The sequence below is a fragment of the Halichoerus grypus genome, chromosome 1, assembly GCF_964656455.1.
Source record: "Halichoerus grypus chromosome 1, mHalGry1.hap1.1, whole genome shotgun sequence".
Taxonomy (NCBI): domain Eukaryota; kingdom Metazoa; phylum Chordata; class Mammalia; order Carnivora; family Phocidae; genus Halichoerus; species Halichoerus grypus.
This window is the reverse complement of record NC_135712.1, coordinates 201,240,026-201,267,132: the sequence shown is the minus strand read 5'-3', so window position 1 is coordinate 201,267,132 and position 27,107 is coordinate 201,240,026. Positions and strand designations below refer to the sequence as shown.

At 52.7% G+C, this 27,107-nt stretch overlaps 1 protein-coding gene across 5 annotated transcripts in view; it reads right to left on the bottom strand.

Moving 5' to 3' along the window:
• FYCO1 (FYVE and coiled-coil domain autophagy adaptor 1) overlaps positions 1-27,107 on the bottom strand; it is a 73,923-nt gene that overhangs the window by 45,166 nt on the left and 1,650 nt on the right. For 4 of the 5 annotated variants that reach the window (XR_013450280.1, XR_013450281.1, XM_036107632.2 and 1 more), the window contains exons 2-8: positions 17,858-17,995; positions 14,431-14,537; positions 12,775-12,900; positions 8,840-8,946; positions 7,256-7,399; positions 3,780-3,870; positions 449-2,857 (exon numbers count right to left, since the gene is read on the bottom strand). Coding sequence is in view for 3 of the 5 variants with exons in the window: in XM_036107632.2 (XP_035963525.2) it covers positions 449-2,857; positions 3,780-3,870; positions 7,256-7,399; positions 8,840-8,946; positions 12,775-12,900; positions 14,431-14,537; positions 17,858-17,912 (3,039 nt within the window). In the remaining 2 variants the exon portion in view is untranslated. The remainder of the gene's footprint in view (positions 1-448; positions 2,858-3,779; positions 3,871-7,255; positions 7,400-8,839; positions 8,947-12,774; positions 12,901-14,430; positions 14,538-17,857; positions 17,996-27,107) is intronic. The other variant, XM_078078933.1, reaches the window with a different exon arrangement.

The following is a 27,107-nucleotide window of genomic DNA, read 5'->3' as shown; positions in this document are numbered from 1 at the left end:
CCAGAGGGTGCACACCTCCTTTGAAGGGGGCACCCACCACCCAGCTCCTGGTGACTTCTGCAGGTTGGGAATGAGGGCACGGTCTTTTAAGATCTCCTGAGATTTCAAAGGGAGCCCCCAAACTGAATTTGTAAACATCCAGCTCTTTAAGTGTTGGTTACTGATGTAAAAGAGCCACTCTGTATGAACCAAACCTGTCTGCAACCATGTTGAGTTTAGACTTCTGGGCTAGGGCCTCGCCCCCGACATGTGCCCCTAAGGTGTCCCTGCGAGGGGAAGGGTGCTGGGACCTAGAGAGCAGGACAGTCGCGTCTGCCCGGCCGCCCAGTACATTTTTGGGTCCTCACGTGCCACATGGCTGAAGGCACATCCTATCCTCTCGTGGACCCATTGGGCCCCACCGCAGGAGACCACCGCAGCCGGGAGGGTCAAGGCGAGGGAGGACTACCTTCAGTCGGCTCTGGTGGTCCATGATCTCGGTGCTCAGCTGGAACTTGAGGGCACTGAGCTCCTCGTGTGCGGTCTCCTGGAGGCTCTGGGCCCGCTGCTTGGCCTGGGCCAGCTGGGCCTGCAGGCCGGGCAGGGAGCGGGCCGCCTCCTCGGCCACCTTCAGCCTCTCCTGCATGCTGTCCCTCTCTCGCTGCAGTCCTGCCACTTGCTCTTCCAGACCCTCTCGCTGCCTCGAGGCTGCCTCCTTGGCATCACGGAGCTCCCGCACGGCGCAGGCCAGGGCCTCCTCGGTCTGCTTTTTCTCGGCCAGCTGCGCGCTGACATGGACGCCGGGCTCGTCGGTGGCTGCGCTAGCCCCGGGCATCTGCCCCTGCAGCTCGGCCTGTTCCAGCCGGGCTTCCGGGGAGCCGCATTCTGGAACTGGTGGGTTCTCAGCCCGTGATCGCTCCTCCTCCTCAGTCCTCTCCTCCCGCGGCGCCCCTTCCCGCTCTGAGCGCTGCAGTGGCTCCCGACCCTGGGCCCTCTTGAGGGCTTCGTTCTGCTCCTTCAGCTGCTGCACCAGGGCCCTGTGCTCCCTCAGAGCGGCCTCAGCCACGCTCAGCTGGCCCTGTACCTTCTCCCGGTCACCCAGGGCTGCCTGGAGCTTGGCCTGAAGGTCTAGCACTTCGGCCGGCAGGTGCCCAGCCTCCCCCTGCTGGGTCTCCACCTGGGCCTGACCCAGGGCCGGCTGGGCTGCTGGCTCCCGGCATGCACGGTCTTCAGGTGCGCCGAGCCCCTGCTGGCCCTTCTCTGCCGTGAGGGTCTCGATCAGCTGGGTCTGCTGGCGGCACTGGCGCTCAAGAGCCCCGAGCTCCCTCTCCCGGGCCTCTACCAGCTGCCGGCACAGCCCCACCTCCTCCTGCAGCTGCTGACGCTCGGCCTCCGTGTTCCGCAGGGCGGCCTCCTTCTCAGCCATGTGGGCCCTCATGGTCTCCTTGGCCTTCCTCACAGCCAGGAGGCTGGCCTCCATCTGGTCCCCCATGTGCCGGATGCTGGCCTGCTCAGCCTCCAGGGAGGCCAGGGAGCCCCGGATGGCTGTCTCCCGCTGCTGCAGGGCCTGGTAATCAGCCTGCAGGGCCTGCAGCTTGCCCTCGAGGAGCTGGTTGCGCTCTAGCACGTTCTGCAGCTCCTTCTCCAGCTCCCTGTTGGCCTGCTGGAGCTTCTCCTCCTGACCGTTCCCTCGCATCTGGCTCTCAGCTGCCTGGCCCTCCTGGGGGCTTCTCTGCTCCTCCTCCGGCTTCTTGAAGACCTGTTGCAGGGTGGAACCTAGGGGGCCCTGGGCCTCGGGCTTCTCCCCTGCCGTGGGCAGATCTGGGCCCGGCTGCCCGGCAAGCCGCTCCAGCGCCCCCACCTTCTGGCTGAGGTGGTCTTTGTCCCGGATGAGCTGCCGCTTCTGCTCCTGCAGCTCACTCACGTGCCGGCTCAGCTGGGCCAGCTGGGCCTCGAGGAGCCGCGGCTGCCGTGCCAGGAACCTGGCCTCCTGCTGCAGCAGCTCCTTCTCCTCTCGCCGCTGCCGCTCCCCCTGCCTCACCTCCGCCAACTCCTGCTCCAGGGAGCTCAGGTGGCCTAGGGACTCCTGTAGCTGCCGCCGGAGCTGCGCTGCCTCGTGCCCCTTCCCGGCCAGCTCTTCCCGGAGCGGGGCCGTCTCCTCCAGCAGGCGCTCCAGGCTGGCCCGGGCCTCCTCCTTCAGCTGCAGCTCCTTGGCCAACTGCTCCAGCTGGCCACTCTGCTGCCTGTTGAGCTCCTGCGCCTTGGTGCTCTCTCTTTCCAGGGCTCGAAGCTTCTCCCGCAGCTCCTGGACCTCCAGGGCCGAGGTGCTGGGGAGGAGCTCTTGCTGCCCCCGTGTGTCTGGTGCCGCATCTGCCTTCTGCTCGGCCGTATCCGGCTGGGCTGGGACATTAGCTGAATGCCGGTCCTCCCCGCCCAGCAGGTCCCGTGCGGCCTCAAGCTCCTGCACCAGGGGCTGCAGCATGGATTCTAGCCGCCGCACGGCCGAGTGGTAATCCTCCTCCTTCTCTGCTGCCCCCAGCTCCAGGGCCTGCAGGCACTCCTGGAACTCCTTCACGGCGTTCTGGGTGGCCTGGGTGACCTCCCACTGCTTCTGGAGCTCGGCCACCATGCAAGTGAGGCGGGCGTTGTCCTCAGCAGCGGCGCGGCCCCTCTCCCTCTCCGTCTGCAGCTTCTCGCCCTGCAGGCTCACAGCCGCCCTCAGCTCCTGGTTCTCTCTGTCCAGCTGCTGCATCTGCTCCCGCAGCCGCTTCTCCCGCACCTCCAGCTGGTCCAGCTCCAGCCGCATCTCGTCAAAGCCCTCCTGTGCCTCGTTGTTTAAGGGGCTGCTCACGTCAAAGCTGGAGGCCATCTCCTGAGTCTGCGGAGGAAAAACAAAACACAAGTGGCCCCGGGAGAGAAGCTCCACGGCCACGGGGTAAAGCTTTAGAGCTCAATGAGAAGTCATTAAAGAGCGAGTCTACTGAGCTCTTCAAAAGGCTAGAAGCACTTCGCTGGAAGCACCCACCAAAGGAGGTCAGAGAACATCCTAAAGACGCGATGCCACGCACGTGAGCTCCCCGGGCTCTCAGAGCCTGCACGTCCCATCCAGCCTCCTGGAGTGCTGGGAGCATAATGGACATTGGTGCTTAGATTCATTAGGTTACATTTAAACTCCTCTTCACCACTGCACCACACCTACAGCTCCTGACGCGATTCAACCACGCAACAGGGCTCAAGCTCAATTTATTCTCCACTTGTAATCTTCTACTATTTTTATGTCATTGTATTTTAACTGCACTGTTCTTACCTTTAAAACTATATGCGACTATGATACATTCACATTTGTGACACAATTAACAAACGTCACCTGACCCGCGAACTGTCCCCAGCACCTTCCTGAGCACTTACTCGCCTGTGTCCAGCCCTTAAGGCGCCTTCGCTCGACCTGCACCATCGCCGTCTGAGCCAGAATGACTCCTGTGACCCCCATTTTCTGGAGGAGAGCACTCCAGTTTCAAGAGGGTAAGTGGTCTGCCCGGGCTCACACGACTGGTGGGTGACAGCGTTTGACTCCGCTGCTTTTAACCCAAGACCTAAATTGCTTCCTTTAAAATACTTGAAAAGCTTCTAACAGCATTTAACTTTTAAAAGGCCTAAGTTCTACTGGGTCATAAAAACCCGGTTTGTATTACTCGAGCTGGAACAAAAGCTGTCTGAGAATATCGCCCCGAGCTGCGAGTGGCCAGGGCACAGGCTGGTTGACGCGTCGGCGAGGAAATCCCCAGCCTTTCCGGCATTACCTGTAGGTAGCTGCTCACCAAGCTGCTCATGCTGGAGCTGCGGCTGGGGGGTTTCCACAGGTAAGCAGAAGAGCCGGGGGCCAGCGTCCTCCTGCGGGGCCACAGGACAGACAGATGGTATCAGATCAGGACACACACACCCAGGTGGTGGCAGGGGGCACTGCCCTCCCAGAGAGAGTGTCAAAAGCCAAAAACCCAACAGCTTCTACCGAAGAGCACATTTACGCTGGCCCGCGGCTGACGGGCTTCACTGCCAAGTTTGAATGTAAGGCCTTTCCACCTGCTGCCAAAGAAGAACTAAGTGGACCTGGCATTTTCCAATTTGGGGTTGAAATTTTCCTTACACCTTTGGTGCCTGTCACGGTCTGTCTGCTAGTGAGGGGAGAGCAGCGGTCAGTCTGCAAGTCAAGGTGACTCCGGGCTTGGGGGCCACACTGTGGAAGTGAAGGCAGCAGATCCAGCCTAACTCTGTCCCGCCGGGAAGCCGGTAAACTGGCCTTCAGTCGTACAGCGGGACACTCTACACGGGGGGTAGAGTCTTTTCTTATGAGGGGCCAGACAAGACATACCTTACGCTTGCCAGCCTTCTGGTCTCTGTCACAACGACTCAGGCTACAGTGGCAGCACGTCAGCCGCCGCGGACAACAGGTAAAGAACAGGCGAAGCTGTGTGACCACCCCCCCACCACCGCCCGTGCCGCCCTCTGGGCTGTGGCTGGTTGGCCTGCTCTCTCCAGCCATAGAAATCCATGTACAAACACAGATAAAAATCTCTAAAACAACGTGAAATGAGACAAGCAAGTTGTAAAAGGATAGCTACCTATGATTCAATGTACGCAAAATTTATAAATACATACAAAATAAAACCACACATATATAAAATATGTATGATTGCACAGGTAGTAACACACAGATTCAGGAATGACGTGTGTCAACTACAGGGCTGTGATTACTTCTAGAATTAAAGGGGAGAGCATGACAGTGGGGTGGGGCTTTATTTGGATCTGTGATCTTTTATTTTCTAAATGAATCGTATCAGACATGGTAAGATCCAAAAAAAAAAAAAACCCCACAAAAAAACAACCCAAAAGATCCAGCTCAAAGAGGTTCTACTGGCCAAATAGGGAACAATTTAAGCATCAAAATAAATGATTACAGTGACAGAATGTAGCCCACTGATTAAAATAAGAATCCATGAGTCAACTCTGCTATAAATAAATAAATACATACATACATACATACATACATACATACATACATAGGGGTGCCTGGCTGGCTCAGTCAGCAGAGCATGCGACTCTTGATCTTGGGGTCATGAGTTCAAACCCCACGTTGGGCGCAGAGCTCACAAAAATACATACATACATAAATATTAAGGAAAAAGCGAGGTAACAAACTAATTTTTTTTTTTTTTTTTTAAGATTTTACTTATTTATTTGAGAGAGAGAGTGTGAGAGAGAGAGCACAAGCCGGGGGAGGGAGAAGCAGACTCCCCACTGAGCAGGGAGCCCAATGTAGGGCTCAATCCCAGGACCCTGAGATCATTACCTGAGCCAAAGGCAGATGCTTAACAGACTGAAACACCAAGGCGCCCCAACAACTTAATCTTAAAGTATCTTCCCATATGAAACATAGTGATTACAAAGGGAGAGAGTATCTTTACAGAAATCTGGCAAATGCCACCTTAACCTAATGGTCATAGTCAACTGCCACAGTGATGAAACCAATCAACACTGTGGGTTTCCGGACATAATGTGCTGAGGACGACACAACATCTGGGTACTCCCGCCGGAAATGCTTAACCTGAATCTAACAATGAGAAAGCGCTAGACAAACTCCAAGGAAGGAATATTTTACAAAGTAACTGGCCTGTGCTTTTCAAAAATATCTACACTGTGAAAGACAGAGACTGAGAAACAGTTCCAAATTCAAGAAGACCAGAGAGACTGGTGTTAACTGCAGCTTGCATTTCTGGGCCAGCTCCTGGAGTATAGAAGACGTTACTGGCATAATTCTTAGAATCTGTAAATCGGTGGCATTGTATCCATGTTAATTTCCTGATCTTAATATCTGCACTGAGGTTAAACATAAGAGGGTGTCCTTGACTTTAGGAAGTAGACAGTGAATACTGAAGAGTCAAGCGGAATCAAGTCTGTTAACTTTCTCTCAAATGGCCTAGGGAATAAACCAACATGTACTGATAAAGAGAAAGAGTGATAAAACAGTGGCAGTAAAATACTGATAATTGGGGAGTCGAGGTAAAGGCTGGATGAATGCTCTGTGGCATTTTGGGGGCAACTTTGCTGTAATTATGAAATGATTTCAAAATTAAAAAGTTTTAAAAAGGACATGTGCAGTAAATATGGCAGAATATTCGCTTTTCATCTTGGTGGTCAGCACATGGGTGTCATCATACTCAGGACTCTTCTCTATATAGAAAATATTTCCTAATAAAAAATATAAAAATTGACATTTAAAACAATCTGTATTAACAGAAAGCAAAACAAAGAATGCTGGGCCGGGGGGCGTCTGGGCCAACTCTTTTTTTTTTTTTTAATAGATTTTTATGTATTTATTTGAGAGACAGAGAGAGAATGAGTGAGAGAGAGCATGAGAGGGGGGAGGGTCAGAGGGAGAAGCAGACTCCCCGCTGAGCAGGGAGCCCGATGCGGGACTCGATCCTGGGACTCCAGGATCATGACCTGAGCTGAAGGCAGTCGCTTTACCAACTGAGCCACCCAGGCGCCCCAAGCCGCCAACTCTTGATTTCGGCTCAGGTCATGATCTCAGGGTTGTGAGACTGAGGTTCAGACCTGGGCATGGAGCCTGCTTGAGATTCTCTCTCCCCCTCTCCCTCTGCTCCCCCACCCCCAAGAGCGCACACATGTGCACATGCGCAAGTTCTCACGCATGCATGCGCTCTCTCAAAAAAATAAATAAATGCTGAACTGGAGTTGAACTCGAGTCTGGCGCCCTGGTGGTGCTGGGCGACTGTGGGTAAGTCACCCACTGTCTGAGCCTGTCCCTTCCCATCTCCCTCCTGGAGTGGCAGGTGAGCGTGCATTTCCAGCAACCTTCCATGGGTGCTGTAGTTCCCTCTCCTATTGCCTGCAAGGCGTCCGTGGTAACTCTGCAAGAACACGACTAGGAAAAAGCCCGCTGGCTTCCCCCACTGGCCACCCCCAAGTCCCTTAACACACTTAAAAAACCTCAGGTTTTGCATATGCATTTCCACTGACTCATACCACCCGGCCGGTTAGGAGAGTTAGGAGAGGTAGGAGAGTTTCGGGTTGAAGCCTTCTGATGTTATCATTAGTCACGACTCAACAAAGTCTAGAAAATTAGTAGGCATAAGAGTTGCAAAGCCTTATGTAATTTACTGAGTGACCAAGCTGCTTTGAGTAGACTGGCGGCAATCTTTGGAACTTCAAACACCTCTTCCCCCAGCCTTTTCAACCAAGGAGTTCTTCAAAATACCTGGCAAACGCTGGCCAGGCAGCGTCCAAGTCATAGCCTCTTGACGCCAGGTCAAACTGAACCTCGGTCAGCTCATAGAGCTGGCCCACGATGTCAGAGCTCAGCTTCGGTTTCAGAAAGGGGCTTCTTGCGTAGTACCAGTCACTGCAGGGAAGCAGGAAAAGGGATTGATAAGGATAATAAAGGTAAGGAAAGACTGAATTTGATATGGCTTATCAAATTCACACTCGGGTTACTAACAAGTTAAATTCAGACAGACAGGGACAGACAGGGACGGACGGGGACGGACACACACACATACACACACACTCACTCCCCGATTTTATTTTCACTATAGGAGCACCTAACTTTCAATTAAGCTTGCTCTTCTTCAAGGAAATCACTGAAATGAACTAGATGCTTATTCATTTATTATTTACATCATATCTATTCCCCAAAAAGGATATGAGAAAAGTTAAATCTCAGTTATCTGCCAGGAAAGGGGCAGTTATAGGGGAAAGAACACTTCCTCTGTGAAACACAACCTCATCTTCTATTCCTCTAGAGGATTCAATATAGGACGGTGAGCTCGTGGCTAAGGTCTGTCCAGACACCAATTTTAAAGCCAAGAAACCAAACAGCCACACTTTGAGGTGTGGAGCAGTAAGAATTGAGAAACGCAACACTGCTGGGCCTAAAGAGCTACTTGGCTGGCGTCCGTGAAAAGGTGACGCACTGGAAGTCAAGCTGCTGGTGACGGTTCTCACCAAACATCTAGAACGAAATACTCTTCAGATCAAATGTGCGAAGGTTCTCAACTCACATGAATTCACAGAGCCTATCACACGCTTGAGAAATACGTCTTTATGCAAATCAATCTTAGAGGTGACAAAATGAAACCCAGTATTTTCCCCCCAACCAGTGTTTTGTTTTTTTTTTTTATCCACAAGTGATTTCTTTGACTGGAAGAACACTCCCTGGGGAGAGGGGAGGCAGCGCTGCAAAAGGGTGTGGGAAACCCAGGGAGGTTCGGCTGCCAGGGGCCTGAGCTGCAGCTCTCCGTTGGACACCCCATTTACATGCTCAATCCCCTCCCTCCCCACCCGCCGCCTACCCAGGTTTTAGCACCAGCCGCACAAAGGCCGACCCCACCGATAAGCGGGGCTCCAATCTGGCTGCTCACCACAACCTCAGAGGAGCCCCGACACACCCAGCAGGCATTGACTCAGGGTCTCAGGTGAGGCCCTGGGCTTGGAGGTGTTAAAAACCCCATAGCTGATTCTGCTGAGAGCCAAGGCTGCAGCCCACTGGCCCCGCTGGCCGGTGGGGTCTGTCCACTCATTAGGGCCGGCACCGAGGGCATGCCACCCGTGAGGGAAAGCCACCTGGCCTCAGGAGCTCAGAGGTCTGGCTCCAAGCTCCTGCTTTGTGACCCGGCATAAGTGGGGCCTAGAGAAAGGCACTCAGCCCCTCTGAGCTTCGTCTCTTCACCTGTCAACACACCATGCTACCGCCCCCCGTACACCGAGGACGGCTGGGGGCTCCCCGGTACTAATGAGGGGACTCAAGCTCACTGGGTAAAGCCTAGCACTGCCATGCATTTACCTGGTCACCTTGGTGTTCATGAAGCACTGCTGTAAGGTGTCCGCCAACCTCTGGTGCACCAAGGAGTAGCGGATAAATGCCCTTCCTTTTCCCAGAGATGTTTGGAGCTGGAAAAAGCAGATGATGTTGAAAAGAAGAGCTGTTAGCCTAACTCCAGGTGTAGACGTGGCCTCACGTCACCCCAGAGGGTGAGGCCTGCAGCAGGCAGACTTCTGGCAGGCCCCCATCTGAGAATAACCTGTAGACTCCAGTAAACGTGTGTCAAGGGAGACCTGTTCACGAGAGGCTCTGAAACATCTGGGGGTGCTCCAGGGAATGTCATTCTCCCTCCCCTGCTCCATCAGAAGCTCTGGGCTTAGAGTCACGTGTGAAACTGCGTTTGATTTAATTTGGACTATTTAGAATAAAGCTAGGCAGGTCAAATGAAATGCTCCTCGCATCAGAAGTGAACTTGAGCAAGAGACGGTCTCAGTTTGGCTAATGTCTGGCCTTGTTTTTGAGGTGCTGGGAGAAGGGGATCAGGGGAAGAGGCCATGGGGCTTGGCTGAAGCCCCAGTGGGAGGGGGAGGAGAGAGGAGGGCAAGGGCAGGGGTGCGTCAGGGGGACTTTTAAGAAGTTCTGATGGATGTATGACGGCCTTCTTGGTGTTCTCCTGAAATCCTCAGTAAAATCTGTATGTGTCAATGCTTTCCTGGTTGGATTTGCTTAAGATAGGCCAGCTCACTGCACTTAGTCAGAAGGTACCCAGGAGGAGAGAGAGAGCAGAGGTGTCTAGGTGGCCCGGGCACACTGGGGTAAAGAACAAATGGGTGTGGCTGTTTCAGGAAGTCTGAGGTGGACAACACAGGAGGGTCCAGATGCAGGCCTGCCATTGAAACCTCACCTCACAGTGCCAAAACGTGGCTTCTAAAGAGGTTTCTGGAAGGTTCTTGGGAGGGAAGTGGGGTGTGCTGGCCAGAGACTCTGCCAGCGATGGGCACACACAGCCAGTTTGCCAAACAGGACTCATTCCCAGTGGTTCAGCTCCAGAAGTTCAAGATAAGTGGGCACGAATTCAAAACCTCTCAACCTACCAGTTCAGTCAGGCTCGGGGTCTGGGTCGGATAAGTAAAGACCCATATACTCTCCTCGCCTCTTCAAAGGTCAGAAACGTTCAACTTCGTGGAGGGGGACCGGGGACAGATGGTCCTAACACCCCATACTATCGAGAAACCAGTCATGGCACTGGACTGAGACAGGAAATGTGTGGTATAGCCTCAAGCACTGACATATTAATGAAGGTGTAAACATCTCGGTCTACAGCACCTTCTACCTCAGAGTTGTAGGTCTCCTTACTGCTGACTCAAGGAAATGATACCGCAGTATGAAGTCACTTTAAAAAATAAAAAGGTGTGAAGTTTCATGAAGTAGAGGGGCTGTAAGCTGTGTCTCCGTGTGCGCTCTGTGAGTCCAGGGCATGGTCAGGACACCTAGAAGTGAAGGTGGGTGGCAGCCTGACACACTGGCTTTAGAAAAACCATCATGGCATGTCTGCAGAGAGCCGGTGGACAGACGCCCTGGGGAGAATCGTGAGGACAGCCCCACGTCCAAATACTTTTTCCACTGATGAGCGAGGGCGAATGGAGTGTTCAGTGGTGACGCCCAGCAAACGCAGGGCAGCCCGGAACAGCTGAGCAAGGCACTGTGAAGCCAAGGGTGTGGGTCAGGCAGACACGTCCACACACACGCCCTGCAGAATTTAATAAGACCCTCACACGACAGCCCATGTCCGTGAGCTCCCCAGGGATGGGCTTGTCCTTAATAGCAAAATGGCCACTGTAACAGCATTTAGAACATTAAGACCCTTTCAGTGCCAAACATTTGACGCTGTGTTTTTAATCAGCCCTATTAACCAAATTGATTTGATACATGTACATACACATGGAGCTATTTATTTTAAGAGGCATCTTGAAACATCCTTTGGGGGAGGGGATCAATAGTTCCTTTGTACTGCAAGTGAAAATACTGCCCAGCTTTTTATTTTTTATGTTCTGAGATCACGGGTCCACGTTCATGACCTAATTTTTAGGTCATGTTTTTAGCATCTGGCCCAAACTCATCTACCTGTACTATACCAAGAAGCTACCCAACAGCAGTAAAGGCCAGGAAGTCTGCAGGGTGCACAAGAGCGGATTCTGCTTTCAGCCAGATCACTGTGCTGACAGCCTGACGCCAAGCTGCACCCTGGTTCGGACCTTGTCCATCTCGGGGAAAAGTTGCACAGCTCGGGCTAGGCTTATTCTGAACTTCTAGAAGTGGCTCATTATATAGCCTTAGGCTATTTTAGCCCAAAAGGCTGCCTCCCAGCCCATGAGGGCCAGAGGGGCTCAGCAAGGCATCTTATCCATTCACTTTTACCTTCTGGCTCGGGGGCCTGGACAACACTTGATTGTTACAGTTAGCCCAAGTACCCAGCAGCCCTGTGGCCCAGTGCCCTTCCAAGTCATTCCACCCAAGGGCGCCCAGGAGAGCAGAGCCTTGCACGGGGATGAGACAACTGGAGGCTGTGGGAAGCAGAGCCCACAGAGCTGCCAGGAACCAGCAATGTCTGTGCAAGCAGGGAGTGCTTTTTGCTTCAAGAAGTCGGTCTCCCTGGCCTCGGATTGTCTAGAGGTCTATGCCTTATGCAAAAAGGAGATTTAAGCATTTTTTAACCCTGGGCCATGGGGACTAAGCTAAGCTTATTTCCAGACTTCAGCTGTCTGAAGCCGTAAAGTCAAAGGTCTTTGTTGCTCTGAGGAGTGGAAGACAGGACAGTGACGCTAGGAACTTCTTCCAGACCTTTGGAGAGGAGATGAGACCCCTCTCCAGGTGTGTGACGCATCAAAACGCTCTATGTCGGGGACCTGGCGGTCCTGCCAGGCAAGTTCTCACAAGACCGTGGCGCTGCATGGACATTAAAGAAATCCAAGGAACAGACTCTTCACAGCCAAGGTCTTTCCTCATTTTCTCAGATGTCAGAGACTGGAAAACCCTCGGCCCTCACTGTCCGTGTACCTAACACCGTCATTCTCTAGAAGAAGCAGCCCGTCTGGCTCCAGATGGCAGGGAGCGGGAAGAGATCTCAGAGCACCCGACTCTGCGGCCTTTGTGGGAGGCTGGCCAAGGAGCACGGCTGCCGGCTTTACAGTGACTCCAAACATACTGACAAGATGCTGGAAAGAGAGACGAAATGGAGAAACCCTATAGGCCTCCTGCCCGAAATCTAGGGGTTTACTCACTCCTGAGTGTGCACAGTTTTTCACTCCCAGAGGAACTAGGCTGAGGGGGGGGGAGGGAGAGAGGGCAAGCAAGAGATGGAAGGAAGGAGGGAGAGAGAGAGAGAAAGAGAGAAGAGAGAGAGAAAGGAGAGGGGGGAGAATGTGTTGTTCTGGAGTTTTCTAAAACAGCAAAGCGATGGCTGTCTGCTCAGGCGACACAGAACTGAATGTGGTAAGATGCTTAGCATAACCAGCATTTTAAGAAACGTTCCTTGAGGTCTCACATCACTCTCTTCATTATCAATACAAGTTTCCTGAACAAATTATAGGGAAAGCACCTAGTAAACTCTAAGAATTTTATCTAAGGAACTAATTCTTTCGAAAAGGCGGACGCGGTCCTGTGCTGTACGCCCTCGATGGGCCCCACAAATAGCCTCAGTGTGAGCAGCCCACTCGGAGACAGCGCATGCTCGTGGTCTGAAGAACAGAGTCAGGACCAAGCCATTTCTTGCTTGGTGAGCGCTCACTTGGTGGCTTCCCTCAGCGAGCACTGGGCACTGAGTGTGCCCAGATTTCCTTACTTCCTCGCCAGCTGTCCACCCCTACCTCCTCACAGAGCTGTCTGCAGCACAGGTCCGGGCAAGAGATGCTAAGGCAGAGAGAGGAAGATGCGAGGACCTTGGCCACTCTGCTTACCTCCGGAATCGACTTGACGAATCGGATCCCGTCATTGGCTCCTTTCACCTTGGCCAGGCAGGCGCAGAAGTAATCCCAGTAGTCCTTCCTGTTGCCCAGAAGGGTAGCCTTCTCCTTCTGATCAAACTGTGGAGACAGAGGGACAGAGAGAGGAGGGCCAGATGCGTGGCTGATCATCCCACCATTTAAACGATCAATAACAGCAACAGCTTCTTAGTCACCCTGTCCTGGATGAGGCCCTTTACAGGCGCCATTTTTATTGACTGGCAAAAGAGGGATGGTGTTTCAACCCCCAATTTACAGATGAGGAGACTGAGGCTGGGAAAGGTTAAGTAGCTGGCCCAGGGTCACACAGCTAGTGGGATTCAGGAGTAACAGCCCCCCAGAAAGACTTTCCCTTGAAGGACCTCTGTGCATAGAGCTGGGTGGAAGACCACCAAAGGGGCTGTTCACACAGGATGAGGACATTTGAGAAAAAGTCTCGAGGGCAACATGAAGACTGTCAACTTTATTTCAACTTAGGGAAATGAGTTCAAGACATCTTACCCTGGCTATTTAAGTTTCAACACTATTTTAATATATATGTAATAAATCCAAATTAATGCCAGCTATCAGTCGTTTCAAATCCAAAACCAAAACAGGCGGACTGAAAACAAAAACGGTCCATAAATCATGTCCCAGTGGAAGATAGAAGCAGCTGAAAAGGGACTGAAATGTGAGTCTCTCAACACGTTGGGCTATTGCCTCCAGCAGGCGCTCATTCCCTAGCTGGGCTTTGCTGGGATATGACATTGCACACTTCGGTGTTCAAAAGGATAAAGGTGTGTCTTTCTATAACATAACATTTTATAGTGTTTTTTTTCTGGTTATGGAAGTTAAGATACATACATTGTTAGAAAAATCTGGATAAAACTAGAAAAGCAAAAAAAATCATAATGCCCAACACCCCCTCCCTAAGATAACTTCTATTAATATTTTGGTCCATTTCCTTCCTGCCTCCTGTGATTGCCTGTGTTTTTCCGCATCTGCAGAGCTCTCTAGATCCGTGCTTCAAGCAAGCAGACATCAGCATTACACTGTGAGCATGTTCAGACAAAACTTCCTGGGCTGACCTCAGAGATCCTGATTCAGCAGGTCAGGTGGGCACAGAGAATACATTTCTCACCTGCTCCCCGGTGATGCTGATGCTGCTGGTCTGTGGACCCTACCATTCGGAGCAGCAAGGCTCCAAAATGGGAGCTTCTAGATAATCTTCAGAGAGTCCACACACTCCTAGAGAGTGGGTGACTGGGTGTGTACACATAACAGGCAAGTCTGTTTGGGGGGAGATCCCATAGCTTTCACCAGACTCTCAAAGGCGGATGCGACTGCCCCAAAGTTAAGATCTCTGCTAGCCAATGACCCTGTGACCTGCCTTAAGATGATCTAAATCTCTAAAGAATGTTCTTGATGCCCACAATCATCCTAAGGGGCAACATTCCGATTCTCCAGAGGCTCGCACTTGGGAGGCTCAAGCTCTAAGAGACCCTTCAGTCTAACCAGGAAGGCTTAGTGGCTCCCCGGAGCTGTCTGAACCACATCCTGAATGCTGATGAGTCACTCGAGAGGGAAACAAGAGAACAGAGCAGAAATCAACGCAGTACAGGAGTCACTTACTTGGAGGAGATACTCAAGTTTATAAGAAAACTTATGCAGGCTGGTGCTGTCATCCGTAATGGGCTCCCCTGCTTCCTTAAATTCTTTGCTTAGCTCTGTCACAGCATCTTTAAGACAACAAACGGGAACACGTAACTGGCCTCAGAGAGAGAAGCAGAATAACCCCAGGAAGCACGAGGAGTAAGTGGTCAGTGAGGGCGGAGCACCTGGGAAGCAGAAAGTGGGATGTAACCCTAGAAGGAGGGAATGCTGAGTCTGAAGGTGCTCAGGGATCCAGAGAGCCCACAAGTACTCTACCACTGTTCCCTGACTGGGCACATTTCTTGGTCCTCCCTGTAGGCCCACCATGCAGGCCTTGTAATATGCATGCAGGATTTGGTCAATGAAGGTTTGGTACGTGCATGAATCACTCAGCAGGCCCCTCATACTGACTTCCAGAAAGCTTTATCCTTCCTTCTGGCCCTGTGTCTTGTTGTTCCTCACTATAACCCTACTGCTCAGTACAGGCTAAGTCCCGGCTTCAAGAAGACCCAGAATGTGCAAATAAGAGTAATGAGAACAATCCCAAGAATGACAACAATGACATCTGCTTCTGTGAGCTGAGTGCCCATCAGGAGCCAGGCCTTTGCATGTCTTTCTCATTTAATACAGCACTGTGAGGGGGGCATGGTTTTATTTCCACAAATCCAACAAGCAACTGGTTTTAAGAGGATTCCAATTTCAGAACGGTTAAAATGTGGGGGGAAGAAAAGTACAAGTGGAGAATGATGAAGGCTGATATCATCATCCCTGTTTGGCAGATAAGGAATTCCGGGAGAGGTCAGAGCACTTGGCCAGAGACCACGCGCTGCAAACGGCAGAGCTGGAATGAGAAGCCTGTTTTCTCCAGGGCTTTCTGACTCTGGAGCCTGCCTCTCCACTTCTAAGACAACCGACCTCCCTGTGCAGAAAAGAGGGAAAACCACCTTTATTCTCACTTGCAGCCTCTGCTGTGGCACAGAGGGACGGCGAGAAGCTGGGTTTGGTGTAGATACTGGGAAGCGTGCTCCCGGTCGAGATGGTTGGGGCACGATGCACAAAACCATCTTGCTCTGTGATGGCTCGTAAGGAAGAGGCGCCCCAAGCCCCCGTTTTCTAGAACCATGGCTGGAAAGCAGACCTGCCCAGCACCGAAGCTGAGCCTGAGCTGCTAAAATTTCATCGACACTGACCCCTCGGGCAGAGGTCAGCAAAAGGCAAACACAGGCTCTTGGGACTGATTCTTAGACCAAATGACTGCGACCCAGTGGCGCTGGCATGCTCTAGAAGTGTTTGCTGCGGCTGGCACCGAGAGAGCCGGGGGCGGGGGGCAGGACCGGGAAGACGCACAGCCTTCCTCCCCCACCCTCAGGCGGGGTTAACGCTCACAACCTGATCTGGGAACTCCTGAAATTCTGAAAGGAGGAGCCTTGCGTATGGAATAGGAAGTGTTCAGCTCTAATCTCTGCTAATCCAAGCGCATTACTTATGAATAATCTTAGTTTTCTGTGAATTATACTTTTGCTTCTGCCAACAATCTTCAGAAGTGGGTGTCATCATCAAGCTGATCTAGCATGTGAAAGAAGCAAGAGGACAGGACCTTGGAAAGGTGATGGGACTTGTCCAACTTCTTCTAGGGTGAAAAGGCGGAGCCAGGAGCTGACCCCAAGGCCCTCGTCACTGCTGTCACCAGGAGGATGAGTGGGCTGCCCTGCAGAGGCACGAAGGCTACCTGCTGCCCAAGGACACCTCAGTTAGGGATGCACCGTTCCTATGCTCCATGCCAGAGATTTCGTGTGTGCCGACGAGGACAGTTACCAACAGATGCAAGGGAAGAGTCTTGAGAAAGCAGTGTGTCAAAGCGCTCAGCGGGCTGGGTGAGGGACACTGAGACGGCCTTGGGATGTCGGGGATGACCAGACCAGCCAGGATGTGGGGTGAAAAGGGCTCCTGAACAATGCCAATGCTTGTCGTCCTCCCTGGATCAGGAGCGCTAGCAGGGGGGTCCTCTCTTCCTCTCTCTTCCCTCCCAGTAAAGACATCTGGGTCCCAAAGTCATCCCAGAAAACCAGAGACTGACACGCAGAAAAGAGGGCCTACTTTGTGGAGAGACTTCTCAAGGCCAGTGGTGAACTCAGATTTGCAGAGATTGTCATTTTACTTTCTCTGCTTCTCTGTGTGTGTGTGTGTGTGTGTGTGTGCACATGTATGTAGGCTTAAGAAAAAAACCCAGCTAATATTTTAACTGGAAGTAGGCTGGTGTGGTTGAGTGTAGACTCTGGCACCTGGTGTGTGTGCAAACCCAGGCTCTGCCTGACTGGATGTGTGACCTTACGCAAGTCACTTAACCTCTCTGTGCCTGTCTCTGCATCTGCAGAATTGGGGTAATGGTTCCTACCTCACAGACCAAATGTGAGGACTCCATGAGTCATTATCCATAAGGCATGAGTAGGACAGTGCCTGGTAAATGTGAAATGCCAAATGCTACATAAATGGGTAGAGAAGCCTGAGAGTGATTTTTATGTTAGCGCCTTTTGACGTGCAGAATGAGAAGCATACAGTGGCCACCACTTGCCCAGTGGCCCTGGGTGTGACAGATTGCAGTTGGTCATCACTGGGCCTGAGCAGGTAGGAACCTGGACCTTCAGTCTGTCGGGAGAGCATCACTGTAATCCCTGCGACAAGCAGGAAGCGGTCAGCTTCAGACCGTGTGGTAGCCAATGTGCTAGCCAGTGATTTGCAAGGGGGGTGGGAAACTTGCCAGAATTCTGACCCCTGGGATATCACCTAGAAGGGTGAACTCGGGCCCTGGACTCTCCTCCTGATTCTACTCCACTTCCCGTGTACCTCCCCTCCCCTGCCCTTCCCCAGGGAGATGAGAGTTATGAGTCTCAGTGGGTTTGCTGAGCTCAGGGAAGTCTGGGAGGCAGCAGGCCCAGAACTACAGTGCATCATAGGAGATAGGCTGTCCGCCTGCCAGGACTAGGGAGGACAGCAAAACAAGAAAGGCGGGTGCCTGGTCATCCTGCTCAAAGGGAAGGAGAACATGCCTCCCCAAGTGAGCCAACTCCATTAGAGCCTGAAGGCTCATGATTCAGCCAAAGACTTAACAGGTGGCTTGAACACATGCATACACACACACATACTGAAAGCAGAGCCAGACCCGGAAAAGGGTAGTGGATTTTGTTCACAAACTGACTTCACAGTACCCTAAGAGGAGAGCCAGGCCAGCTCTCCCAGCCTGACCTGGGGTGGACAGCCGGGCCCCAAACACTTCCACATGCCGTGTCCCCAGGGCTCCCATTACTCCCCGCGTGACAAGCATGAGAGGGCGACAGCAGGAGCACAGCCCCAGCTCCGCCCCCCCGAGCCGAGCCCCACGTGCCTCCCCCTCCCCCAACAGACGCACCTTGCAAATCGCGGATGATTCTCTGCAGCTGGCTCTCTGCCATGGGGGAAGCCATGGCGACTGGCTGCAGGCCGCCTCTCTCGGCTGTGCGCCTCCTGCCTGGGTCCGGTCAGCAGAGGTCAGACTCCATGGCAGCACCTGCACGAGGGGAGAGGGAGGCCGTGGAGGAAGCAGTCACAGACGCACCGTGAAGACAGTGGGAGAGGAGCGCTGCCCTGGGCACAAGGTCGCCCCATCTGGGCATCTTCCCTCCACGGGCAGGGCTTGACCTTCCGCGGGGGCCTTGCTCGGTGGGCATTTCTCTGGCTGGCTTCTGACGCGCCTATATTTAGACACAATGACCTGGGCTGGGGCTGACAAAGCAGCAAGTTCAACCAAACAGCATGACCCATTCCTTCTGAGCTTCTCTCCTCTTCTACCCTCTTGGGCAGGATGGCTTCACTCTCCTTCTACCTTTAGAAATGCCTCCCGGGGGCTCCCCTCATCCCCGTTCACCAAGGCCAGAACCAGCCCAACCCAACCCACACTCCACACTCAGAGGGCCCGCTGAGCCGACGGATGCTGGCCACCACCAGACCCGTCTCCCCCACGCCTGGCCCCATGTCCTCCCCCAGCTTGCTTCCTCCGAGGAACGGTCAGTAACCTCTGGCCAGGTGGCGGGGGAGGCGGGAGGCTGAGGACCCTTGGGGCTTCGGGATCAAGGAAATCCGGCCTTGCCTGGTGGGGGAAGCAGCTCCCTCGTGGGGGCTCAGCAGCTCCAGCTGCCCAAAGTCCAGCTCAGCCTGGCTGTGCAGACACCGCCTGGCCTGCACTGGGGGCTGGCGCAGCCCTCAGGTCCAGTCTAGGGACACATCTCTATTTTAGGCTTGGTTACGGTCCTCTTGTAGCTGGTGAGTCCTTGAGTTACCGGCCCTGCTCGGGCAGCTGCTGAAGTGATCTAAGGACACAGTAGTGGCGGAAGACCAATGGAGGTGAGGAGACATGAGTGGCAGTGGGAAGAAGTCTGGATATGTACTGGGACGCTCTTGTGTCCCTCCTTTAGAATCTCCAATTCTTTCCTCAGATGTCCACTGCGAGGTTGCGCAATGCTTGCTGGCAAAAGCCGACAGGAAGACTAAGGTGGCCATTGGGGAGCCACCACTAAATGAGGGCTTACTGTGTGCCGGGTGCTGGGCCCTGTTAGGTGCTTGACACATGTGATCATTTTAATCTCACAATCACCCTAGTGCGGTAGATAAAGTGCCAAGGAGAACCTGCTGTTCTAGAAGTCCCGTGACTTGTCTAAGGCCATGGGCCAGTAAGGAGTAGAATCGTGGTTTGCACCCTGGTCAGTCTGATCCAAACCCTGTGGATCCACAGCTGAGCTGTCGTCACTATTGCAAATGACCAACCACTTGCCCTGGCTTCTAGGAACCGCCCCCTCCAGCGTCTCCCAAATAATGTGCCACCACCCCGAGTGTTTCTAACATGTGCTGGCCCTCACTTTCTCACAGCCATATTACCCTTCCTGCTCCAAGTGTCCACAGGAGAGAAGACTCTGGGATAGAAATGGTCCCAGGTTTCAAGTTCCTCCAAATATTTACAAAACCATTCCAGCGTGGGCCAGAAGTGAGAAGGGCCTGTCACTGGGCGGATATGCCAAGGCCTATTTTTAACTAACAAAACCAGCACAGCAATGACTCAGTGCAAACAAGGCCCAAAGAGGGCTTCTCTGGCTTAGGGGGAATGACAGGCACACACCGATACCACACTCCCAGTAATTCCTGACATGGAGTCCAAGAGATGCAGGGGATCCACAGAGAGCCCTCCAAAGGCCCCTCACAAGGGACAGCACCCTGCCCATCACAGGCACCAAACCGAGGGTGGGAGTGGTTTTCGAGAAGCCAGCCCACCCATCCCTGGGCGTCTCTCCAGGTCACCTGCTAAGCACAGAGCCTAAGTGGGGACCAGCCAGGGCTCTACAGAGACATCTGCAGGGGCTCTGCGGCCCCAGAGGACACTCTGCCCCTTCTGGAGAGGTAGAGGGTCCTCGCTGTCAATGCACAGCTGTCCCAGAACCACACTGTCAAGTGCCTACTATGTGCAGGCTGGGGACACAGAGGCACGCAAGGCACCGTTCAGCCCTGGAGGAGCTGAGCTGTGCGCCAAGGAGAAAGACAGAAAAATATCCAGATATCTGGACACGGTAGGAGAGGTCCATACAGAGATATGAATAAAAAGTGATGGGTACTCAGCCACGAAAAGGGCTGAGCCGCGGATACATGCAAGAAATGCTTTCTGCAGAGTGAAAACAGCCAGCCTGAAAGGCTATATACTTGATGATTCCATTTGCAGGCTATTCTTTTTTTTTTTTTTTAATTATTTATTTGACAGACAGAGAGAGAGGGAGAGAGCACAAGCGGGGGAGCAGTAGGAAGAGGGAGAGGGAGAAGCAGGCTCCCCGCTGAGCAGGGAGCCCCACATAGGGCTCGACCCCAGGACCTCAGGATCACGACCCGAGCCGAAGGCAGACGCTCAACCGACTGAGCCACCCGGGCGCCCCAATTTGCAGGCTATTCTTGCAAAGGCAAGACGTGGGAAGAGAGATCCCCTGGGTAGTTGCCAGGGCCTGGGGGTGAAGGCGAGGGCTTGACTCTGAGAGTCTCCAGAAATTGGGAGAGACAGTTCCATTCTGTGCCTTGCTTATGGTGGTGGTTACGTGACCGTATGTGTTTGCTAAACATGTATTTGTCAAAACTCACAGATCGTGAATGGGGCCTCAACAAAAAAGGCAGCCCTTTGATGAATTTGGAAAGATGCCATGGGACCTAAGGAAGGGAAAATTAATGCTGCCTGGGGGAGGGAGAGGGTGAGAGACGGTGGCAATGGAGCTGGGCCAGGCCTGCAAAGTGAGGGTGAAGTCTCTGAAGAGACCCAAGGAGGAAAGGGCACCAGGATGGGGGGGCAGGGAGCAAGCCCAGAGAAGCTTCTCTCCCCGACTTCTCTCATTTGACTGCGGTCAGCGGAGGGCCTTGTCATTCCTGGGAGAAATAAACTGAGAGGAAGACGACCCATACCCCCCAAGTCCTCAAGAGCAGCCCCCCCCGGGCCGTGTGCACGCTTCAGACTAGGGTGAGACCCGCACAGGTGGACGAGGGCAGAGAGTGACCCCAACAACAGGTTCTGAGTTGCCTCACCCGGGCTCCGGCTGGGCCCATGCACCAACGGTGGAAACCAGCCCTCTCTGAGGCCTGGCCAGTTGGAAAACGAGGTCTGCAGACCAAAGCGGCGTCCTGGCATGACAGGCCTCAACAGGCAGAAATGGGCTCAAGACTCGCCGGCCCCTCTGAGGAAGCTGTGGCCGCATGCGTGCGGGAGGCCTCCTCCACCTGACCCTCAGAGCGCGCTCCGCCGATGCCAAGTTCCCAGGTCACGGGGTGAGCTGGGCCCAGCTGCCGATGACGCAAGCTGGTTTTCCAAAAAGCCTGAGTCACCACCCAGGCAGGTAATGCGCCCCAGGAAACTGGCTGCTGGGGCTGCAGGTCCTGGTGGGCTTCCCCACGGCGGATGTGGATCCCACCTCACAGGGTTTCACAAAGTTAATCGGAGCCTCCTTGGAAGATCATGGCTACCATCGGGATGCTACTTTCCTGGGTGTGGGAAGGATGGCTCTTAGCATTTTGCCCCCCTCTTCCCTGGTCTGAGGTCATTATTAACCACTGGAAGGCACAGAACGAGGCACCATGTCTCCCACACTGTGGTCCACTTCCTTGTGTCTGGAGATAAACTTGCCCTTTGGTTGAGGGATGAGAGACTTTATTCACAACGCTCCTGACACCAACACTGGCTTTTTTCCACACCAATAACCAGTTCTGACACCAACTACCTGGAGTTCGTGCAGACACACCCCACAGGTCAAGGGCTCTGTCCACAAGACTTCTCTGGCTTCACACGCTGGTCACAAGTCCCAGGCTGCTTGTCCCTCTGACCAACTGGCTATAAATTGGGGGTCCCCACGATCCCCTCCTCAGGTTCGATAATTTGTTAGAACAGCTCACAAAACTTGGAGAAACACGACTATGACCAGTTTATTTTAAAGGATACAATTTGGGAACAGCCAAGGGGAAGAGATGCAGAGCTTGGGGAGGGAGGGGTTGCTTTGAGGTGTGTGGGGCTTCCATGCTCTCAGGGTTCCCCACCCTCCAGCACCTCAGCTGTTCGCTGACCCAGAAGTTCTCAGAACCCCATCACTTAGGAGTTTTTATGGAGTTTTAATGGAGGCTTCATTACAGAGACACGGCTGATTAAACACTGGCCATTGGAGATTAACTCCATCTTCAGCCCCTCTCCGCTCCCAGAGGCCTGGGGTGGGGCTGAAAGGTCCAAATCTCTAATCACATGGTTGGTTCCTCCGGCAACCAGCCCCATCCCAAAGCTATCCAGGGGCCCACAGAGTCACCATATTAGCATAAACTCAGGTGTGGTTAAAAGAGGCTTGTTATGAATAACAAAAGACACTCCCATTACTCAGGAAATTCCTAGGGTTCCAGAAGCTCTGTGGAAGGAACCTGAGGCAAACACCAAATATCTATTTCTTATTGTATCACAGAGATCACAGACTTCAGGCATGAAGCTGCCTGATCCTGACAACGCATTAGCAAACGGCTCTCGTAACTCAGGAGACAGAGCTTCTAACCACACCGTCTTGGCCACCCACAGCTGCTTCAGCACCAGGGGAATGACTCCAGGACTCCCACACCTCCCAAGACCCCCAAAGCGCAAATCACCTCCATGAACCCAGGGTCCTTGCTGCAGGACCTGTAAAAACGTCCATTGCTTGTCTCTGGCAAGCTCTTTCAAATACCAGAGACCTTCATTTCATAAAATTTCATAACATTTATAAAAAGAACATTGAATCCTCTTGTCAACGACTCAGAATTATGTTTAAGCTTATCCAGCACGTCTAAAAGCATCCGATATTCTGATAGAGTGCAAAAGGGGCTAAATGCATTTTTTAAAAACTCTTATTTATGACCTGGGACTATTGCCTGAGTTCCTAGTCATAGTTTCGGTATTATTTTAGAGGTAAAGAACCTTCCCCAAACTCCAAATTCCTCCTATACCTGCCCAGATGCCCTAACAATAGAGAGAGCAGTTTAGTCCCAAATTAAGATACAAAAACACCAACTGACTCGTGTAAACTTATTTACACTCTGGTGCTAATGACTCAGATTCATAATGTTGCCCAGAAATCGGCTTTGGCAGGAGCAGCACAGCATCTGACTAGTCACATTAAGGAAAGAAGGCTCCGAAGGGGAGAAGAAGGTTTGGGGCGTGGAAGACAACCTTGCCCTGTCTTCAGAATTTGTGGTACTTGCTCCTAACCCAATAGCTGAGAAGGGCCCCGGACTACGTCCATACAGTTGGGCTCCTCCCCCACTCCTGGTGAATTCCACCCAGACCAAGAAAGAATGTGAACAAGGACGGTTCAGATCAGCCAAAGGCAGAAAGCCTTTCTGGAAGAGTCCATTGCCTTGGCCTGGTTCAGCACACCCAACAGCATCTAACTAGTTGCCACCTCTGGAGAGGGGGAGCACTTGGCTGGTACCTGCAGCTCTGAGGCCCGGCGGTCCTGCTGGCTCAGCCCTGGAGCGGTCGCTAGGCAGCCTGCCCTCAAGCAGAGCCTCAAGAGGGTGCCGAGGAGAGTGCTCAGGAGTCTGTCAGAGGCCAGCTCAGAGGCAGACATTTCAGGACACGTCAACAGAGGCTCAAGAGGCGACCCAACCCCTCAGACCTAATTAAAGTGTTGATCAACTGCATGCCTGGGTCATCTTTCCCACACACTCCCTCTTGCTTGCGATCTTTCGTAAAGGGAGTGGAGACCTGAGCCTTTGCCATCACTTCTTGAACCTTCTCTTGGCCTTGGCCCTCCCACCAACGATTCCAGGCTTCTCGGTCACTGCCCCTGGAACACACAGAGAACTGGTTCCAGTTCCAGCCCACTGGCCCACAACGGCAGGGTCGAGAGACCTGTGGATGGGAAGTGTTGCCTCTGGGGGCCTGGGGGAAGCTGTCTTTTTTTAGGAAGGGGGCAGCTGCTCTGAAAGGAGCCACACAACCGTACCTGAGGTCTTGCCACTGGAAAGCCCAGAGAAACTATGAGTGCATATGTGGAACTCTGGGCAGTCTCCAGAACAGTTGCTTGAACACTTGAGAGCTCAGCTGGAGCACCTATTTCTTCGTAGCCCCCACACAGCACAAACCCCACCCGGATGGAGAAGATTGCAGAGCTCCGGAACCATATGCTCGGGCGACTCTCCTGACCCGAGTATCAAGGGGGTCAGTCCAGCCAGGGACGAATTATGAACTGAAACTCTGATAGAATGTGCTTTAGCTACTAAACACGGCCTTGAGGAAGACCACGTGTAACCCGTATGTGTTAAGAGACTGCCAGCCGGGCAAGAAGGATTTGCTGGGCCCCACTAGTAAGATGCAGGCCTGACCCAGGAGCTGGGGCTACAGCCGTGAGCAAGGACGGTGGGCCCTGCCCTTCATGGAACCCACACTCCAGAGGGGAGGACAGCATACACCCTACTAAGCTTAGAGACAAATAAGAGATCACTTAAGGCCTCAGAAGGGCTTGGATGAAAAGGAGGTGAGCACAGAAGGCAACCAGATTCTACTCTGCTCATGATTCTAAGCCCCCACTGCCTTTCTTCCACGTTTGTGGTCATTTTAATTTCTCGTTTAACCTGTTCTTCCCACCTGTCTGTAAGCTCCATTGCTATGCACCATTTCCCCAGCACCTAGCACACTTCTGATCCGTGGAGAGCCCGCGATAAATTACTTGTTGAAGGAATGAATCAGTCAGACAAAACCAACCCCAAGACTCTTGCTCCACAAACCAAACTAAATTTTAGGCATAGAAATGTACCAACATGTAAATAATGCTAATCATCCTTCCATGGTAGGAAACATGGGTAAATTTTCAAAAAATTTGATTTCTCTGATTTTTCATTTTTCCTTTACTGGACACAAATTACTTTTATGTTGACTAAAATAATGCATTAAAAAAATCACATTGTAATTACAGATGTTATACCGTCATTATTGTGGAAATACTACGGAATTATTATCCCAAGAAGGAATGGAATAATGTAACTTAGGGACTGGATGGATTAAGCATGTCTACGGGCAAAAGTGTGCCCACAGCTCCGGCCTGAGACAGCCTTACCCAGAAGCCTCCGTCACCCTATCCGGACAAGGGTAACCACGGCCGCTCCGGCCACCTCCCCCACTCACCCAACCCTCCCAAAGCCCTTCCCTGTCTGCATCCCTGGGACTTTGGATCTGGAACATCAACCAGGAACACTCCCAGGGTGGGGGAGGTATTGATGGGTCTGAGCTCCGCTGTGCTCCTGGGGTGACAAGAGCAGCATCTGGGTGCAGACGGCAGGGGGTGGGGCTAAGCTGGCAGACAGGAAGGGCGCGAGCAAGACCCAGGATGGCTCTGAAGCTGGAGTTTGGCAATGGGCAAGAAAACTGTCCTCTCTTTTACCAACTGTAGCTGAGGCTTGCCAATTTGCACCCTATTCAGATTTTGGAATCCGACTAGTCATGTGAAATTTCCATTCCCTAGCATGCAATGGGTAATGCAATAAAGATCGTGCCATGATTGGGTGAGACTGTGCTATATTTAGCTCACCAAATTCTTTTCAAGGCAATTTAAGCAAATCTGTCTATCTTGGGGAAGTTGTTTGACCTTTTCTCCCTGTGTTTTTGTTTTGGTTTTTCCCCCACGTGCAATGTGGGGAGGTTACCCTTTATCTTCCCTAAGGAAGAGGCGGGGAAGGAGAGGAGCAGACATTCCCAGTGGCTAACTTCCCTGGAGGCTTCTAAGTGCCCCCTCCCTGCTCTTGACCAAGGCTCCAGGAGCCCTGGAAGCAGCCCATGGGGCTACAGATTCAGCTCGAGGAAATTCCTTCTGGCTCCTTGTGAAACCACCACCCCTGGTTCAGCTGTCCAGCCCACCCTGGACCTCCCAGGGCATCCTCCTCTTGGCCTAGGCACCCCCCCCCCCGCCCCCGCCTCATACTAATGGCTTGTTTGGATTGTTTTTGTACCTCAGGTTTTTCTTCTGGATTCCACAGGCTCCCCTCACTCGGTTTTTTGCCCCAGGCCAAAGATGCAGTACCCCAGGCTCCCGAGGTGGTCAGCCAGACCAGCCCCAGGGCCCCAGAACCAGACCACAGAGTCCCTTCAGAACCACGCTGATGTACACATCCTCATCCCTGCAAACAGGATCTGGCCAAACTAGAAACAGGCGCTTGGTGTCTTTCAAATGCCACAAAGGCCTTTGTGAACAGGGAGGACCATTGGTGGTCAGAAAAACCATCAGGCTGACTGGCTCCAACATGTGGAAGTGGGGAAAACACCTCCTGCCCCACTGAGCACGCTCTACCATCCTCATCTCGTAAAAGCCATGAACCCATGTGCTCTGAGGCCGAAGCTCATATTATGGGTCAGTCCGGTGACAAGCAGTATGTCTAAAAGCAGCAAAAGGCTAAAGACAGACCCATGGAAACATTTCAATATCCACCCTACTGATTTATTTACTCGTTCAAACAGAGACTCTCATACCAATCAAAAGCTTTAAAAATAAAAACGAACAAACAAAAACTCCAAAAAACTGGCACTGAGATCACAAGTAGAAAATACTGTTCATTTTTGGAGCGACACAGTGACATTCCGCACTAGGTGAGCAGATGCGGACAAGGCCAAACACCACTCATCTCTGCTCACGGGCGGCATCTGGCTGGTTACAAGGCACCAGTTAATGCCCCTGACCTGCCGTGTGTCCTGGGGCTGCTCCAGTGAATGTGGCCCCAAACTCTGAGTTCCTATCAGTGATTTTCACCACGAGACCACAGCTAGGCAATATGCTTCCTCTGCCTCGTGTTTAAAGACATTCCAGTCTTGACTCACCAAAGTCATCCTTGGAATCACCAGAAAATACAGGTTCCCCATCAGCCAAACCTCTCCCCTAAAGGGAAGAGAGGGACTGCCAGTTCTCGGGTGCCTATTACGCATTATGGAGGCGGCAGCCCACAGCCTCGGTGACTGATACAGGTCAATGTCACCAGCTGCTCTGATCTTGTCTGTTTGGGGTGGTTCCTCTGATCACAAACATCTGTGGGGGCCATCTTCCCCTAAAAGGACCAGGCTAAAAGCATGGTTCCTGAATCCTTGCTATTGCCCCCGAACCAGCCAC